General features: G+C 40.1%; 1 protein-coding gene across 3 annotated transcripts in view; it reads right to left on the bottom strand.

Annotated features, from left to right (window-relative positions):
- The window catches only part of cbx2 (chromobox homolog 2 (Drosophila Pc class)), a 26430-nt gene extending 10328 nt beyond the window's left edge, over positions 1-16102 (bottom strand). Inside the window, exons 1-4 of one of the 3 annotated variants that reach the window (XM_043714793.1) lie at positions 15969-16102; positions 15742-15785; positions 7389-7454; positions 7052-7121 (exon numbers count right to left, since the gene is read on the bottom strand). In XM_043714793.1, coding sequence (XP_043570728.1) covers positions 7052-7121; positions 7389-7454; positions 15742-15785; positions 15969-16040 — 252 coding nt within the window. In that variant the 5' untranslated portion in view covers positions 16041-16102. Of the gene's footprint in view, positions 1-4137; positions 4199-4940; positions 5741-7051; positions 7122-7388; positions 7455-15741; positions 15786-15968 lie in introns of those variants that run through there. The other 2 variants (XM_043714795.1, XM_043714794.1) reach the window with 2 other exon arrangements.
- Between the last annotated feature and the right edge of the window lie 301 nt (positions 16103-16403).

Raw genomic sequence — 16403 nt, 5'->3', positions numbered from 1 at the left:
GATGTCCATGGTGAAGATAAGGCGTTGGGGGGGACCGGGGAAGGGAAAATCATGGAGGTGGAGGGCGTGGGTGGTGTCCCGAACGTAGGTGGGGAGTTCTTGGACGAAGGGGGACAGGACTGTGTCAAGGTATGCAGAGATGAGTTCGGTGGGGCAGGAGCAGGCTGAGACAATGGGTCGGCTGGGGCAGTCAGGTTTGTGGAATTTGGGCAGGAGGTAGAAACGGGCGGTGCGGGGTTGTGGGACAATGAGGTTGGAGGCGGTGGATGGGAGATCCCCTGAGGAGATGGTTATGGATGGTCTGGGAGATGGTTTGGTGGTGGGAGGTGGGGTCATTGTCAAGGGGGCAGTAGGAGAAGGGGTCCGCGAGCTGGCATTTAGCCTCAGCAGCGTAAAGATCGGTGCGCCAAACTACCACTGCGCCTCCCTTGTCTGCTGGTTTGATAGACTTTAAGGGAGTAGCCAAGATGGAAGAAATTCAGAGAGGCATGAATGGTCTGAACATGTTGAAATCCATGTTGATTTTTCTCACTAACTGAAATATACATTTTTGTTTTAAAAACAAAAAGAAATGGGTTAAGGATGGGCAAGTTAGAAATTGTGAAAGAAACCTCCTCATACTATGATTTGTGACGCTATTACACAATTAAATCACGATATGCAACTTCTCACTGACGACTAAAGTATCTGTAAAAAGAAAAAAAAAGAAAGAGGAAACAGTTCACAAAGCAACTTTTGTAAATTCATGTATGTAATGCAGGAAGTTCATTGGAATGCATGCACAAATGAATGCATGATTTACTGTCAAATATGTTTAAGGAGATACAATGAAAAGCATTTTGTCACCACAATCTTGTGCCATTGAGGTAAAAACAAAAGTACTTAGAGCTCATTTTCAACACCAAGTCCCAAACATGGCTCCAGGACTTCTGAAAGGTCCCCACTCCAAGCCTATCGCAGCCTGCTCCACGCACAAACACTGCTGCAGTCGAGTTGCCCTCAAAGTGAGCCACTTACTTTGAATCCCTATATGGTGAAGTTGCTACAGGATTCTGTCCTAGTAACATTGCCATTTCTTCAATATTTGTTCAACTCTCATCCATTAAATAGAATCCAATGGGCTGAACTTTGCTTTTTTTGGCAAAAATCAGAGTTGCATTGATGTTTTGAGAGCTCTTCACCACAAGGCCTAACAAGATCGTTCGCTGCATTTTATCAAATTAGCCTCACTAACTACCTATCCTGACTCACCACTCAGCAAATATCCACTGAAAGTCCAGCATCTCTCATGGCCACGATACCTTTAAAGAAGTGAGAAGTTGCTATGTATTTGAACATGCATTAGAGAGATGCCTTGCTTGCTCAACATTTCTGGAAGGTGTCAGAAAAAGGGAAGATTGCACCATAATTTTCTGACAGGAAGCCAGAGGTATTGGTCAAGGGATCTTCTTGCTGGAGGACACAGTCACTCGACCAGAGCCTGAGAACCTGACCTGCCACCACCTGGGTCAGCATGGTCTCCACTGTGTACAGGAATGGCCAGCACTACTGTAGAAAGGTCTTCTCCATTGCACCAGGGTGAGTGTCACACTGTCATTTCATACATTCACACTTGCATCCAAGCCATTGATCTTGGCGCAAACTGCAGTGCCCCTTTCTCACAATGAGGCAGGGTAGTGACAGAGGCATCTAGCCAGAGGAGGAATCACACAGGGTGCTCAAAAGTTTATTCTCAACAGTCCAAAGGTAACCAGGCCCTCCAGCTCAACACTGCCTGACCTTTCTGCCCTTGGAAATTCACACCAAGGAGGGTCAAATTACTTCTAGGGTAAAGTGAGCCTTAGTATGTCTGGCCCACTCAGACACATGCTCCAGAGTGACACGACAAAACCTTCATGGGCAACACTGCCAAACCGGTTCCTTCCACTCCCAGGTGTAGGACCAGGAAGCACATTAGCATATGGTGGGAAGGAGAAGAGGAATATAACCTACTAAAAACACTTCAGCAGTATAGATGACAAGTGCAAAATTACTTATAATCCATTATGTAAATTTCATTGATTTACTCTTACATTGGTCTTTGAGAGTCGCTGTGTGGGCCTGAATGACTTGGTGACATAATCAAGGCCACAGATAATGAATGGAGGTCTGAGCCTAGGGCATTGTCTGGAAGCAAAGAGGAACAATGCATGCACAGGCTATCAGGTCACATGCATACCTTTGGCCCTCCTCAGGCTGTGGCAAAGTGGGATAATGGATTAGGAAATTTAAGGATTAGGATGCTGCAGGTCTGTGTCATTTCGAGTGCATGGATCAGTGTGCAGTGCCTTTCCCTTAAAAAAAGCCCTGGCATCTGGGTGCTGCAGCCCTTTCCTAACAGGAGTCAGCAGCTACCCCAATCACTCTTAGCAAGAGTGCAGCCATTTTCTTTCCCATGACACTTTGGCTTCCAGCAAAATGAAAGGCAACAGTGAGCATTCCTCATCCAGTGTCTTGCAGCCTCTGCCTGAATATGTCACTGAGCCCCTGAATATCTACATTCCCTTCCTAGTAAGTCCTTCCAGTGGCCTCAAATTGTCTCATATCCCAAATTTGTATGCACACATCTTCCTACAAGTACAGAGACCCTAGACTGTTGGCTGTAAATTTCCATAAAACCATTCACTGTAAAGCTCAGACTAGCTATGGAGCCACAGGACTAACTGACATACTCAATGGATTACAGAGGCACAAAGCACTGGAATGTAATCACACAGATTGATGCCTGACCATTGCTAAAACCCTGGACTGGTATATTTGATGTACTGCGCTGGGATGCTTTGACTGATGGGTGCCTCTATGGACTTAAAGATATGAGGGGCAACTTTTTTGCTTTAGAAACAGTGTGGTTAGTGTGTGGAATGAGCATCCAGAGAAATCGCAGATGCAGGCACAGTTAGTGTTTAAAATACATTTGGATATGTGCAAGAATAATAAATATTGAGGAATATGGACCAAGTGCAGGCAGATGGCATTAGTTTGCTTTGGGATCATGGTTGGCATAGACTGGTTGGATTGAATGGTCAGTTTCTGTGCTGTATGACTGACTTTACAGCACAACTCCCCAATATTTATGGCAAATGGAGCAAAAGTGAGATTGATACTGCCTTACAGTAAGCTGTATGATGGAGGACTGCTGAATAGCGAGGCAAACTGCCTGGTTGTGCAATTGTGCTAAATTGCACAACAAACCAAGGGATGGATGGTGCAAGCAAATAGGTGGCCACTAAGTGAGCAAGCTAGCAGCACAGATGTGGCTGGGCCCCTTCAGCAGCCTTCCAATGCTATTTGCCAGTCTATTTTCAGAGTTCCCCACCACAGATGACATCATGGCAGTAAGAGATTGGCATCGGTGTCTGCCAATGTCCTTTGATACGGGGCATGTTCAATGATGCTTGTGGATTATAGCCTTGGGTGCAGTTTGATCAAATGGAACATGGAGCAAGCGACAAGCTGAATCCACAAGAACCAGGTCTTGTTTCCACATCCACTTTTTTCGATGTCCAGCTTGCTTGGAGAGTTTGGCAAAGTAGAAGTCTGAATATTATAAAGAGTCTGCTAACAAGGCATCTAACTTGCCATAATCCTCGCTTAATTGGCAACTTGCTGCTGCCTAGCTAAAACACACCAATTCTTTGCAAAAACTCATCCGATTCTACCACCCGTCTCATTACAGTCCATGTCACTCAGACCCCTTAATATTCAGCCCAACATTTATTTTATTGAACTTTGATCAGTTCAAGAACAATGTGATATGCTCATACAGCTTATGGTACAGGAGTATCTCTAGACCAGAGGGCATGGGTTCAGATTCTACCTGCCTCAGAGGTAGGTCATAATTTAGAAAAAGAATCTACTAAACAAGTTGCTTTGGAAAAAAAATATGCAGTTACTCCATAGAATTAAGACAGAGAAGGTCAGTCAGTCCGCCCATCAAGTTTGTTCTGCGATTCAATGGAGGTCATGTCTGATCTGATAACCTTCAACTTTGCTTTCTGCCTCTACCTATAATCAGATTCCTTTGCTGGTTAAAAATCAGTCTCAGCCTTCGATATACTGGTCAGCCTTTTGTAATAAAGAATTGCACAGATTCACTACCTTCAATTCCTCATCTGTCTTAAATGTGTAACCCTTTATTCGCAGATTATGCCCTCTTATCCTAGAGGAGAGAGAACAATTTTAGTGCATCTACCCAGTCAAGTCCCCTAAAGACTACATATATTTCAATAAAGTTATCATTTATTCTTTTATGTTCCAATAAGAATCAACCTCTCCTCATAAGAGGGCCTTTCCAAACCTGGTAAAAGTTCTCTGGACTGCCTCCAATGCCAGTATATCTTACCTTAGATAAGGGACAGTAAGTTATTCACTGCATATCAACGGTGATCGGACTAATGTTGTACAGTTTTAGCAAGTATTTTATACTTTAACTTCCTTAGAAATAAAACTAAACATTACCTCTGCTTTGAAAATGTGTTGCTGGAAAAGCACAGCAGGTCAGGCAGCATCCAAGGAGCAGGAGAATCGATGTTTCGGGCATGAGTCCTTCTTCAGGAATGCCCGAAACGTCGATTCTCCTGCTCCTTGGATGCTGCTTGACCTGCTGCGCTTTTCCAGCAACACAGATTACCTCTGCTTTCCCTATTACCCAATACACTTGGATGCGAGCTTGTGATTTGTGGACAAGGAGTCCCAAAGCCCTCTGTGCTGGAGCTTTCAGCAGTCTTTATCCATTTAAATAATATTCAGCTCTATTTTTCCTTCTGAAATGCATAACCTCATATGATATTCTCAATTTTTGTTTTGACTTCTCCCTGGCAAATCAAAGATGACTGAGTCCCAGACAGGCATTGAAAAAGACATGAAATGAGTTACTTGCACCAGAACCCCATTCCACTCACCTGGTTCTGTCACCAGTGTTTAGATGCTTGGTCCAGTTCAATTGTAGATCAATGGTAAACCTCAATGTTATCATACTAGATTCAGTTATGGTAGTGCCATTGAAAATCATTGGGCGACAGTTACATCCTCTTGGAGATGGCTGTTGCCCGGGACTTGTGCACTGCAAATGTTAACTGCTACTTATGCTGCAAAAACTGGACTACATTCAGGCTGGGGCTGATATTGAAATTGACTGCTTTGCTATCTGAAGAGTTAGGAACATTGCTGAAAATTGTGCAAACATCACTATCTCTGACACATTATGACAGTTGGAAAGTTAAACAGCTGAAAACTGTTGGGGCTAGATCACTACCCTGAAAAATTATTGCAGTAATGGCCTGGGACTGAAATGATCAAAAAATAATCACAACCATCTTCCTTTGTGGTAGATATAAGGTCAGCTAGTGGAGAGTTTTCTCCCAGATCCCCACTGACTCAGTTTGATAGAGCTCTTTGATGCTGCACTTTGTCAAATACTATCCTGATGTCAAGTACAGTCACTCTCACCTCTGGAGTTCAACTCTTTTGTGCCATTGAGACTCAGGCTTTAAATGAGGTTAAGAATGAAGTGGTCTGGCACAGCCCAAAATCACCAGCAAGTTATTGTAAGCAGGAGTTACTTTATAGCACTGTCGAAGGCACCCTTCATCACTTTGCTCATAGTCAAGAGTAGACAGATAGGGTGGGAATTGGTTGGGTTGTATTTGTTCTGACAGGACATATCTGTTTCCATATCGCCAGGTATATACCACTGTTGCAGCTTCGTAATACTTTCAAAAGCACTGAAAATTAAAACAAAGAAACTTTGGCCACTGTAATGCAGTTCATTGTAGAACATAAAAGGCTGATATTTTCCCTATTGTGCTTATGTCAGCTGTTTAAAAGAGTCGATTCAATTAGTTTCATTCCCCAGTCTTTCTGTATTGTCCAAACATTTCCAAATATATAGTCAACTTCCTAATTAAAGTTTAGAAGTCTTCTCCCACTATCGTGCAAGAGGTACATAACCAATCACAACTTCTCACTGTGTTAAGTAGTTCTTTTTAAAATTATGAATTGGTGTCCTCCAGATACTAACTGTCTAATAGTGGAAATGGTTTCTGTATTTGCTCTGGGTTTTGGGTAACTATTAACCTTAACCTTTTCTTGTTTCTTCTTTTTCCAAATAACTGAAGTTCCTTATCCCTAGTATCTAATACTCAATCAATTTGAAGCCTAGCCAATAAATTATAGAAAGAACCAAGCAAGCTTTGCTAAACCTGTCTCTATAATAAAGCCATGGATTTCAGTTGGAGCTCTAAAAACTTATCCTGTCACCTTCAAAATTCTGTGTGCCTAAAATCAAAGCTTTTGGTCTCTGGAAGTTTAATATGAATTTATAAAATGACTCTTTAGTGTTCCTTTCAAAATGTATCATTCCACATTTCTCTGCAATATACCTGCCCATTTCACTACCAACATAAAAGAAATGAAACCCACACAAGGGCTACAAACACATTATAGGCTCAGTTATAGATGGCTAGGAAATCACAATGGAATTTTCACTTTACCAAACATTACACAATTTTTTTTTGATCAGATATTACTTTAAGCTTGTCTTTTAGAAAAAGGAACAAACAATTACATTGACCACTAAGCAAACAACTTGTATTTTAAATAAACGAGTAATTGTTATTTTCCACATGAAATGATTCCATCAAAGCCTAAGCAGACATGGCTGACTGATACCCAAACTAAAAGACAACTAACAACAGGAGGTTCTAGTTTTCCTAAAATCCAACTCTAGGGAATTTGTCATTAAATATTTATAATAAGGCTCTTTACGACTCAGGACAAGATTTGAAATTGGCATGGGTTGCTCTTGCACGTTTGTTATTTATCCAAGTGATTAACCTCTTTAAAACAGATGGTTATAAATTCAAGTAACACTCATTCTCTGTGGTATTCCAAAAATGGCTTGCTTGTAATTCTAATTTGACTGGAGCCAATTTAAATCACCAGAGTCACTGAAAACAAGAAATACACTTTGCACTATTAGTCTGACATAAAACAAAGAAAAAAGCCATCATACCACATGTTTTCTTGGTCTGCCCCTAGGCCTCTTGCCTCGTTTCCGATTCTGCAGTTCTTTCTCTTGTTGGCTGCAATAAACAAAAGTATCCATCCTTACTCTCAGACAATATTCACATGACTATTAGTAACCTAAGTGCACTGCTCAAACTCAAAATAAACTAGTGGAGCAAAAAAAAAATCAAAACTTGGGAGAGGCATTTGTGCTTTTAAGCTTCTAGGTAGTTAAGTGAACATCAAAATTAGTAGAAGACACAGGTGGGCTACTCACTGCCTTGCCTTGGGTATAGAAGAGTTATGGAATTAAATGGAAGAAAACAACATTTAAACATTCCTACCTTCTTTGAAAAGCTAGCAGGAGCCGGGGATCAAGAATATTTTCTTCTGGCTCCCAGCTATTATGTCTAATCAGAAAAACAACATATCATTAACAAGATAAAGGAAAATGTAACTTCGCACTAGATTCTAAGATACAGAAATAATGTTCATGATTTATGCTGTAAAATCAAGTGCAAACTTATTGATATTTCTGCCTTTCGCCTGCTTATGAGGTACTGTACACTTTTGCTTCAGCTGGCACTGAAAATTGGCAACAAGACCTAAGTCAAATAGATTTGTTTTAACCTTTAAAAGTCTTCCTAATATTGAAATGACAGATTACCTTTCATGTTAAGAGAAAACACATTAAACACAGTTTTGAATTAGATCTAACCTGACCAAAGCAGAGACTTTAAAGTTTGGCTGAATGTTCAACCTTGCTATGTTTACAAGTTATAATTTTGAACTGTTTAAATAAAGTATATTTCATCCATTTTATAAGTGACCTGGCACTGTTTCAGAGTTTAATCCTGAATCTGGAGAATTACATTAAATAAACTTTTATATGGCCCATTGATAAAAAGCAAAGCAGCATTCAACAATAGTGTTAACTCAATTAATTTTAAAAAATCGTCAACAGATAAAAAGGTCAAAGCTAAGAACTGCATTGACAAGGAAGTTATTACTTAAAATTAACTAAAGCATAATTTTCACACAACACAGTCACCAGCAAATTTGTGGCAAAGAAGTGATATAGAAAAACATTTCCCTTATTTATGTTGCTCAACACTTAATAAAAGGCACTCGTACTTCGATAAAATCTTTAAAATGTTTCATTGTTGCCTTAATATTAACAGAAACTAAGCTTTCACAATTTTTAACAAATGCACTCTTCAGTGGGCATGCTGTGAGAGCCAGCATTTATTGCTCATCTTTTAAAATTTTTGAATCACCTTGAATGGCTGCAAAATATATTTCACATTATGACATTTATTACTCAGACTGATAATTGTGTGGTACTTCAATCAGTACAACAATGATTATACTTCAAGAATGCATCCCCAGCAACACAGTACACTGAGACATGTGAGGTTGGAAAAAGTATTACATAAATGAACAACTTTTCTCTCTTCAGTTACAAAGATAATGTAAGATTGGAACAAAGTGAAAAATATAGAAATCTGTAAACATGAAAAAATAAATTAAGTACAGTGACAGATGTGATGGGAAAATAAAAGTGCCTCAAGTCATTTAGTTTTTCTTTTGTCCTGTAATCTATGAATTAGAAATACATGAGAGCACTCTGTTACAAGCATTTTGAAAAGGACTTCAGATAAAGACAGAGTACAACATCGGCCTGCTGCAAGTTCTTTAAACATCTGCAAGCACTAGGACCCTGCAGTCATCTTTTGCATCCATTGCAATTGCCCAACTGAAGTCTCAGGTTTTCCTGCAGAGTGATACCAGCAACTATTTAGAGATACGGTAAACCAGACAGGCCTAGAGCTGACTATTCACTGTGTGGAGGAAATATTTATTTTTCTTTCTTGTTCTACTGTCATGGAATGAAAGGTGGAGGAGACGACTTCAGGAGCATGCAACAAAGTAACCTTCAGCTCTGCACCACTCTGGGTAAGAAAAAAATTGCAGATTCAGGCTGAAGAGAAGGCAGAGTGTAACAGTTCGGAAACAGAAACAATCTTGCCACATAGATTAGAAAATAAGGAAGCAACAGCAAAAAGAAAGCAAAAAAGCAAATTGAATGAATAAAAAGGCAAAACAAATGTCAACTTTGTTTTAAAAAAAAATGTAGGTTCAGTCATATATCATTATATTTTATTTATGTACAACCAGTTTTATTTTCCTAGGTCTCAGTACTCCAAGTTGTTACCAGATAAGCAAAAGAGGCTGAATTCATTTTCTTCTGATGTCACAAGCAATGTTGGAACATGCTTGGGGTGGGGGGGGGGGGGAAGGAGGAGGAGAAGAAAGAGATTCAAGAACCAAATTATTGTGCTGCATAAAAGTTTTTATAGCTCCTTTCATTTCCCAAAGTGCTTTACTGCCAATTAATAACTTCTGCACTGTTTCACTGTTGACAAATACACCTCATTCTCTACACTGGTCTTGGAAATAGCACCAATCAAATCTGTTTGAACGCGGAGGGGAAAGCACTAGGAGAATTCTTTTCTTCAAATAATGCTCTGGGATCTTATTGCATCTCCCTTCACAAGCAGAGAGCCTCTCATCCAAATAAAAAAAAAATCTGAAAATGCAATAGAGCACAACACTAAAAAATTTTGAACGAAAGTTTGCTCTGATATTTTTCCATATAAAAGTGAAATTTATGAGGGCTTCAGTACATTTCCATAATGATCTTAGTTGACTCCATGATGGGATAATGTTCTGTAATTCCTTCATCGGAGATTACACGCAATTTTTTTTTTTGAGGTCTACTCAGGGGACAGCATAGGTTTGCGAAGGTTTCTTAAAATTACGTAAGCAAAACTTCCAGTTGTTGGTTTGTACCAGGATTCATAGATTATCACACGGTTGAAGATAGTGAAACTGGCGAGCAAAAAATGTGAAATAAAAACAAAATGTTGTGACTACTCAGCAGGTCAGACAGCAACTATGGAAAGAAATTGAGTTAATGTTTCAGGTAATTCTGATGAAATGTTATGATCTGAAACATAAACATTAATTCGCATTTATTAAATTTCACATTTCCAGTATCTACTATATTTTACTTTGACAGTAGAGAAATTGGGAAAAATCAGCTTGTCATGTGGGCAATGGCAAAGGTGGCATTTGTTGCCTATCCAGTTTAATTGCCTTTGAATGGAGTGTTTGCTAGGCCAATTCAGAAAGCAATTAAGAGTGAGTCACATCGATGTGAAGGCCAGAACAGGCAACGATAGCAAGATGAAAGTGGCCTATAATTCATACGATTTGAGATATTAAATAACTTCATGCACAGTAACAATTCTTGCAGATGTAACCCCATCCCTGTTGGCCCTCATACTTTTCATATTATGTTCCGCTCATCTGATGTCCAAACCGAGTAGACATTTTCTTGCTAGGAAAAGATAGAGAACTTGGCTCAAATCAAAACTGCCCCCTCCCAGATAAGCATTTTGAGTATTAAAGATTGTGATCTCACACTCCATTATACCATCTTTGTTATCTAATGTTTGCTAATCATAGTCTATGCCACAATATCATGATAGTTCTTTGGACCAACTGTCCTCATCCTATCTTAGCCAGCTGAGGATCCCACACTGTTGCTATTATTCTATGTCACCATCTATCCACCTAAATGAACTGACCTTGTGGTGCTGCTCACCCAGAGCAGTGTACAGTTTCTATCTAAAAGTATTAATATCCAAAAATGACTTCAGATGAACTGCACAACTTATTTCTCCCCAAATATCTTGATCTTTAAGGAAAGCACTTAAATTTTAGTGATGCTGATTTGTAACTGTCTCTTGATTTATCAGGCATCAATTTGACAGAGAATCAGTCATACAGCACGGAAACAGATGTTTCGCTTCAACTAGTCCATGCTGACCATAATCCCAAACTAAATAGAGGAACTTAGATTATCAGAATGAGATGGGCAGGCATTATTTCGTTTAGATAATTGATTATTCCATTAACAGATTAATTGCCTTTCCTCTGGGGCTCAGAGGTTTTTTAAAAAAGTCTGCTCCCTGTTCAGGAGACGAGGTAGCAGCACACTGCATGAGCCCCCACCCACCACCCCCTCGCCCACCCCAAAGCAGCTGGACTAGACATCAACAACAAGACTGCTTGCTGTTGCAGCCTTTTTTGGGGGAAAAAAAAGGAGTCTCCAAATAGCACATACACACAAACTTTTTGGCAGGTTCCACTTTTGCCTTGTACAGGACAATGTTGGACAGATTAGATTAGATTACTTCCAGTGCAGAAACAGGCCCTTTGACCCAACAAGTCCACACCGACCCGCCGAAGCGCAACCCACCCAGACCCATTCCCCTACATTCACTCCTTCACCTAACACTACAGGCAATTTAGCCTGGCCAATTCACTTAACCTGCACATTTTTGGAATGAGGGAGGAAACTGGAGCACCCAGAGGAAACCCACGCAGACATGGGGAGAATGTGCAAATTCCACACAGACAGTCGCCTGAGGCGGGAATTGAACCCGGGTCTCTGGCGCTGTGAGGCAGCAGTGCTAACAACTGTGCTACTGTGCCGCCCACTAATCTGGAGAAGGGGTTTTAGGGTACACCCCTGTGTAGAAGTCCAGGGAAAGTGTGGGGTGAGAGAGAGGGTGGGCAGTCAGTCATTTGGAAATGGTGCCTGTTTAATCATTGTAAACAAAAGACACCATCAGTGTTGGAAACACATCTTTGATGTAATGTTTCTATCAGGACCTCAAGATCTCCTTCGGATAATCAGGTATTCAGATAATTGATACTTGGATAATTAAGGTTCTTCTGCAGTTCTACCTGCCTGCACTTGGCCTGTATCCCTCCAAACATTTCTTATTCAGGTACTTACCTGAATGTCTTTTAATCGTTGTAACAGTACCCACATCCACCCCTCCATACAAAAACCAGTGTGTAAAAGTTGCCCTCGTGTCTTTTTTTTTTAAAAGAAAACATTCTCCTCTAACCTGAAAAATATGCCCCCTAGTCTTGAAATCTCTCACCAAAGGGAAGAGACACTTGCCATTCACCTTTTCTATATCCGTCACGATTTTGTAAACTTCTGTAAGGTCACCACTCAACCTCCTACTATTCTACCCAGCCTCTCTTTAAAACTCAGACCCTCCATTCCTGACAATAACCTGGTAAACATGTTTTCTGAACCCTCCTAGCTTAATAATAGCTTTCCTATAGCAGGGCAGTCCCAACTGCTATACTCACAGACATTGAAGGCAAGTGCGCTAAACACCTTCTTAACCATCCTATCTATGTGACACAAACTTCAAAAGAATTATGTACTGGAACCTGTAGTCCTCTGCTCTACAACACTACCTAAGGCCTTACTTTTAATTATACAAGTTCCACCCTTGTTTGTTTTGCCAAAATGCATATCTCATTTATCCAAATTAAACTCCATCTGCCAGTCCTCAGCCCATTGACCCAATCTCTTCATAGTGTTAGGTAACCTTCTTCAGTTTCCACTAGATCAATTTTGATGTCCACAAACTTACCATGATTTCTAAATCATTTATATAATGATAAACAAGAGGGGGCCCAGCACCAATTCCTGTGGAACTCTGCTGGTCACATACCTCCAGTTCAAAAAGGAACCCTCCGCCATCACCATCTCCTGCCCTTAAGCCAACTTTGCATCCAATTCTCAACCTGCAAGAATATTTTAAAATGTGACAATCTGCTTTCAATTCTCCATGACTCTAAAGCAGCTGAGTAAAACGATGACAATCACATGCATGGTTTGATTCAAGGATTTGAAGCTCATCATGGCAGATAGAGTTTGAATTCAACAAAATATCTGAAATTAAGAATCTAATGATGACCATGAATAGATTGTCACAAAAACCCATCTGGTTCACTAACGTCCTTTAAGGAAGGGAACTGCCATCCTTCCCTAGTCTGACCTACATGTGACTCTAGACCCACAGCAGTGCAGTTGACTCTCAACTGCCCTCTGGCAATTAAGGATGGGCAGCAAATGTTGTCGAGCCAGTGACACCCTTATCATGAAAAAAAATGTTAAGGCCACAGATTTCACAATCACAGGAGCAGTTTTGAAGTAAAAATACAACACTTGACTTCAGTATTAGTATAAAATAACACTGTTAATGCATCGCATCCATACAACTGAATGCGAGGAATTAATTCCTCCACTTATCCTGTGCAAAAAAAAGAAATACATAGGTACATATGAAATAGGAACAGTTAGGCCATTTGATACCTCAAGCTGAATCTGCCTTTCAAATAGATCATGGCTGATGTCTTTCCTCAATGTCACTTTCCTTCACCATGCCTATACCCCTTGATATCTTTGACATCTGAAAATCTGTCAATCAATCTCAATCTTGAACTTAATGACTGAGCTTGCACAGCCCTCTGGTAGAGAATTTCTAAGATCAATCATTCATTCATTGCCATGAATTTAACTCAGCACATGACTTTTTTTGGGGTGAGTGGGGGAGAAGAGGAGGATCCATGTGCAGCAGCACCTGCTGAAACCAAAATTCAATGTGTCAGCATGCAAATTAGAACACATGGAACTCAGAGTGGATGCACAGCTTAGAGGGTTCACTGCCACAGAAAGACAAACACGTGCCTTCTCATCTCAGTCCCAAATACCCAGCTAGTATTCAGAGATTACATCCCTGCCTCTAGACACTAGGACCCCTCCACTTAAACAATAATGTACCCTTCCTTGATCTATTCTGTAGAGTACTGTAAGCATTTTATATCCTTATAGGTTCCTTGAGATCATAGGCCCAATTTCATACCCCAAGAATCAAATCTGGTCAATCTTTAGAAAACAACAGTTGAGGGTGGCTATTTTTGTTGTTGTTTGTTTAGTGAAAATTTTAAATTAAAATTTAAAAATAATTTAAAATCCTTTTAGAATAATTTTACTTCAAATGAGGAAAGCAAAAAAAAAAAGACTGCATTTTGTACATTGGTGACAAGATCCAAATAAGATCTTAGTTTGTTAAACAATTTCCTACCTCTACTAAAATGTAATAAAGCATGTTATAGTATGTAGTTTTATCTTTCCCAAACAGTTGTACTGTAAAATCATTCCTCTTCAAAGAAAGAAATTGCCTTAGAGCAAGACTTTAGAAAAGCCTAGATTGTGAAATGTTAAGTGATTTTCACATTTTTAAAAAATTCACCACTAATTCATGAAGTAGAATCAACTATGTCTAAAAGAAATAAATTGTCTTTAATACTTTAGATTAAGAAGCAATCATTTGAACAGGAAAGGAATGCGAAAGATTATACAGAGCTAGATAAAAGAGTAGAGAAATACACAAGGAATTGTAGCGCACGGATAATGTTGCTAGCAAATTGATAAATGGCTGCTAGAAAGTGGCCTGAGGTTAGTTAACAATGGAATGTTTCAACCAAGATTCCATTTCTTTTGCATCTTAAACCCAAGTCTTGTCCTCACAACACCAACATAAATCAATGGTGTGCACTAGTTCTGAAAATTATTTCTCATTATTCTGCTTGGCTGAGATGGCAAAAAAAAAATCAAGTTTAGTGCAAAAAAATCTGGGTTTGTGCCTACAATATCGCACACAACTTCATTTTTGTCTTCTTGGACTTGATTCTTCAAACCCCCAGCCTCTCAGCCATAAACATCAAGCAAAAGGATGGCAAGGCAAGTCCTGTTACTGCTTGCAAGACCTTAGGTCATTTTTATACTTTTGTTTGCAACTCATTAAAACTCAAGTCCAGTACTCTGTAAAAACAGGAGTAAAGACTTTATCATAACTTTGCACTTTGGTTAATGCAGAAAAAAGGTGCACTTTTGTCAGGGTTGGGAGTGGGGGTGAAGGAGAAGAATGGTGCACAGATGGAGGGTAAGTAAATTGCAGAACAGGGAACAGATTGTTATTGTGAAGCCACCTGATTGTATCAATACAAAAAAAAGGTTAGTACACTTGCCTTCTCTCCCTTCCACCCTCCCCAAACAAAACAGCAGATGCACACTCGTTAGATGTAACGATCCATCCTAGAAATTTCTACAACTTTAAAGTTAAAATAAAGTCAAATATTAAGCTATTAATAGATATACACAATTTTATATGATAACCAAATTTTTTTTAAAAATCAACCTTATTTGAACAATATATTCTGTAAACCCACAGTCAGTCATTTTATAAATATCACACCATCACAATAACCTTTGTAAAGATGTAAAATATTGCCTCAAGAGACTAAATAAAACAGTTGAGAGAAATAAAAGATATAAATAAAGGTCTTACCAATCTAAAAAAAAGTGAAACCAGGCCAGAATTTAAGTTACAAACAACATTGTATATGCCCAATTAAGACACTGCAAGAATATAGATTATTGGATGAAAGTAGCACTTTTTAAAAAGAGAAACCAAGATATATTAAACAATGGAAAACACAAAATCTACAATTAAAGATTTAATGGTGGAGGTGGCAGGGAAACAAAACAAAAAGATGTCACTATAGTATCATGAAACAAAGTAGAGGGGAAATAGAATACGTTATGTTTAGTTTTGAATGGAAGTGATGAGAAGAAATAGGATGCGGGGGGGGGGGGGGGAACAAAGGAAGAAGCTTTCAAACCAGCTCGTTGCTGGAGTTGGGAGCATGCACGCTGCTGCTGCTATGGTATTGTTAAAACCTGGTGCCACTCACTTGGAAGACCATCCTCTCCACTTCACCAAGTACTCCAGCTTCCCCTGCGGGGGAGGGGGAAAAAAAACAAGTCAGTCCCGTTACCACCGCCACTACCCACTACCCCCAACCCCCAATGATCAATACGAATTAAAACCCCTCTGCAACATCGCCGCCGCGCGTGAGCCTCATCTGCAAAATTGCACCGAGTGCTCTTTTGTTTTGCATCTCTCTTTCTTTCCCCAGACCTTCCTCAGCCTTTTCCTCAGAATACATTCCGCTGCGAAAACTTGCTCTCCCACAGCGCTCAGCTCCTCCATCCCCGCGAGCTGCTCCACTTTGTGCTCGCGCGTTCTCCTCCTCCCCTTCACCCGTCACTCCGGCCGCGGACCGTGACGTCATCAACATCCCCAACTGACCAATCGGCTCCTGCCTGGCCTGACCGTTGCTAGGCACGGGTCAGCGGTTGCCAGGTGAATTGGGAGAACGTTAAGAATGGAGCCGCCGCTGCCGACGCCGTATTAACCCTTTTGATGCCGCCAGCCCCTTGCGATCGATCAGAAGGCGAGTGAGACAAAGGATAAACACTCCGAGCACAGTCACGTAACTTCCCAAACCAGACAGAAAATCCGTGCCAAATCTAACAAGCCGTTTTTCTCAATGCCATCACAGATAAAATGCAC

Source organism: Chiloscyllium plagiosum, chromosome 24 (genome assembly GCF_004010195.1).
Source record: "Chiloscyllium plagiosum isolate BGI_BamShark_2017 chromosome 24, ASM401019v2, whole genome shotgun sequence".
In the NCBI taxonomy this organism is placed as follows: Eukaryota; Metazoa; Chordata; class Chondrichthyes; order Orectolobiformes; family Hemiscylliidae; genus Chiloscyllium; species Chiloscyllium plagiosum.
This window is presented reverse-complemented; position numbering and strand designations above follow the sequence as displayed.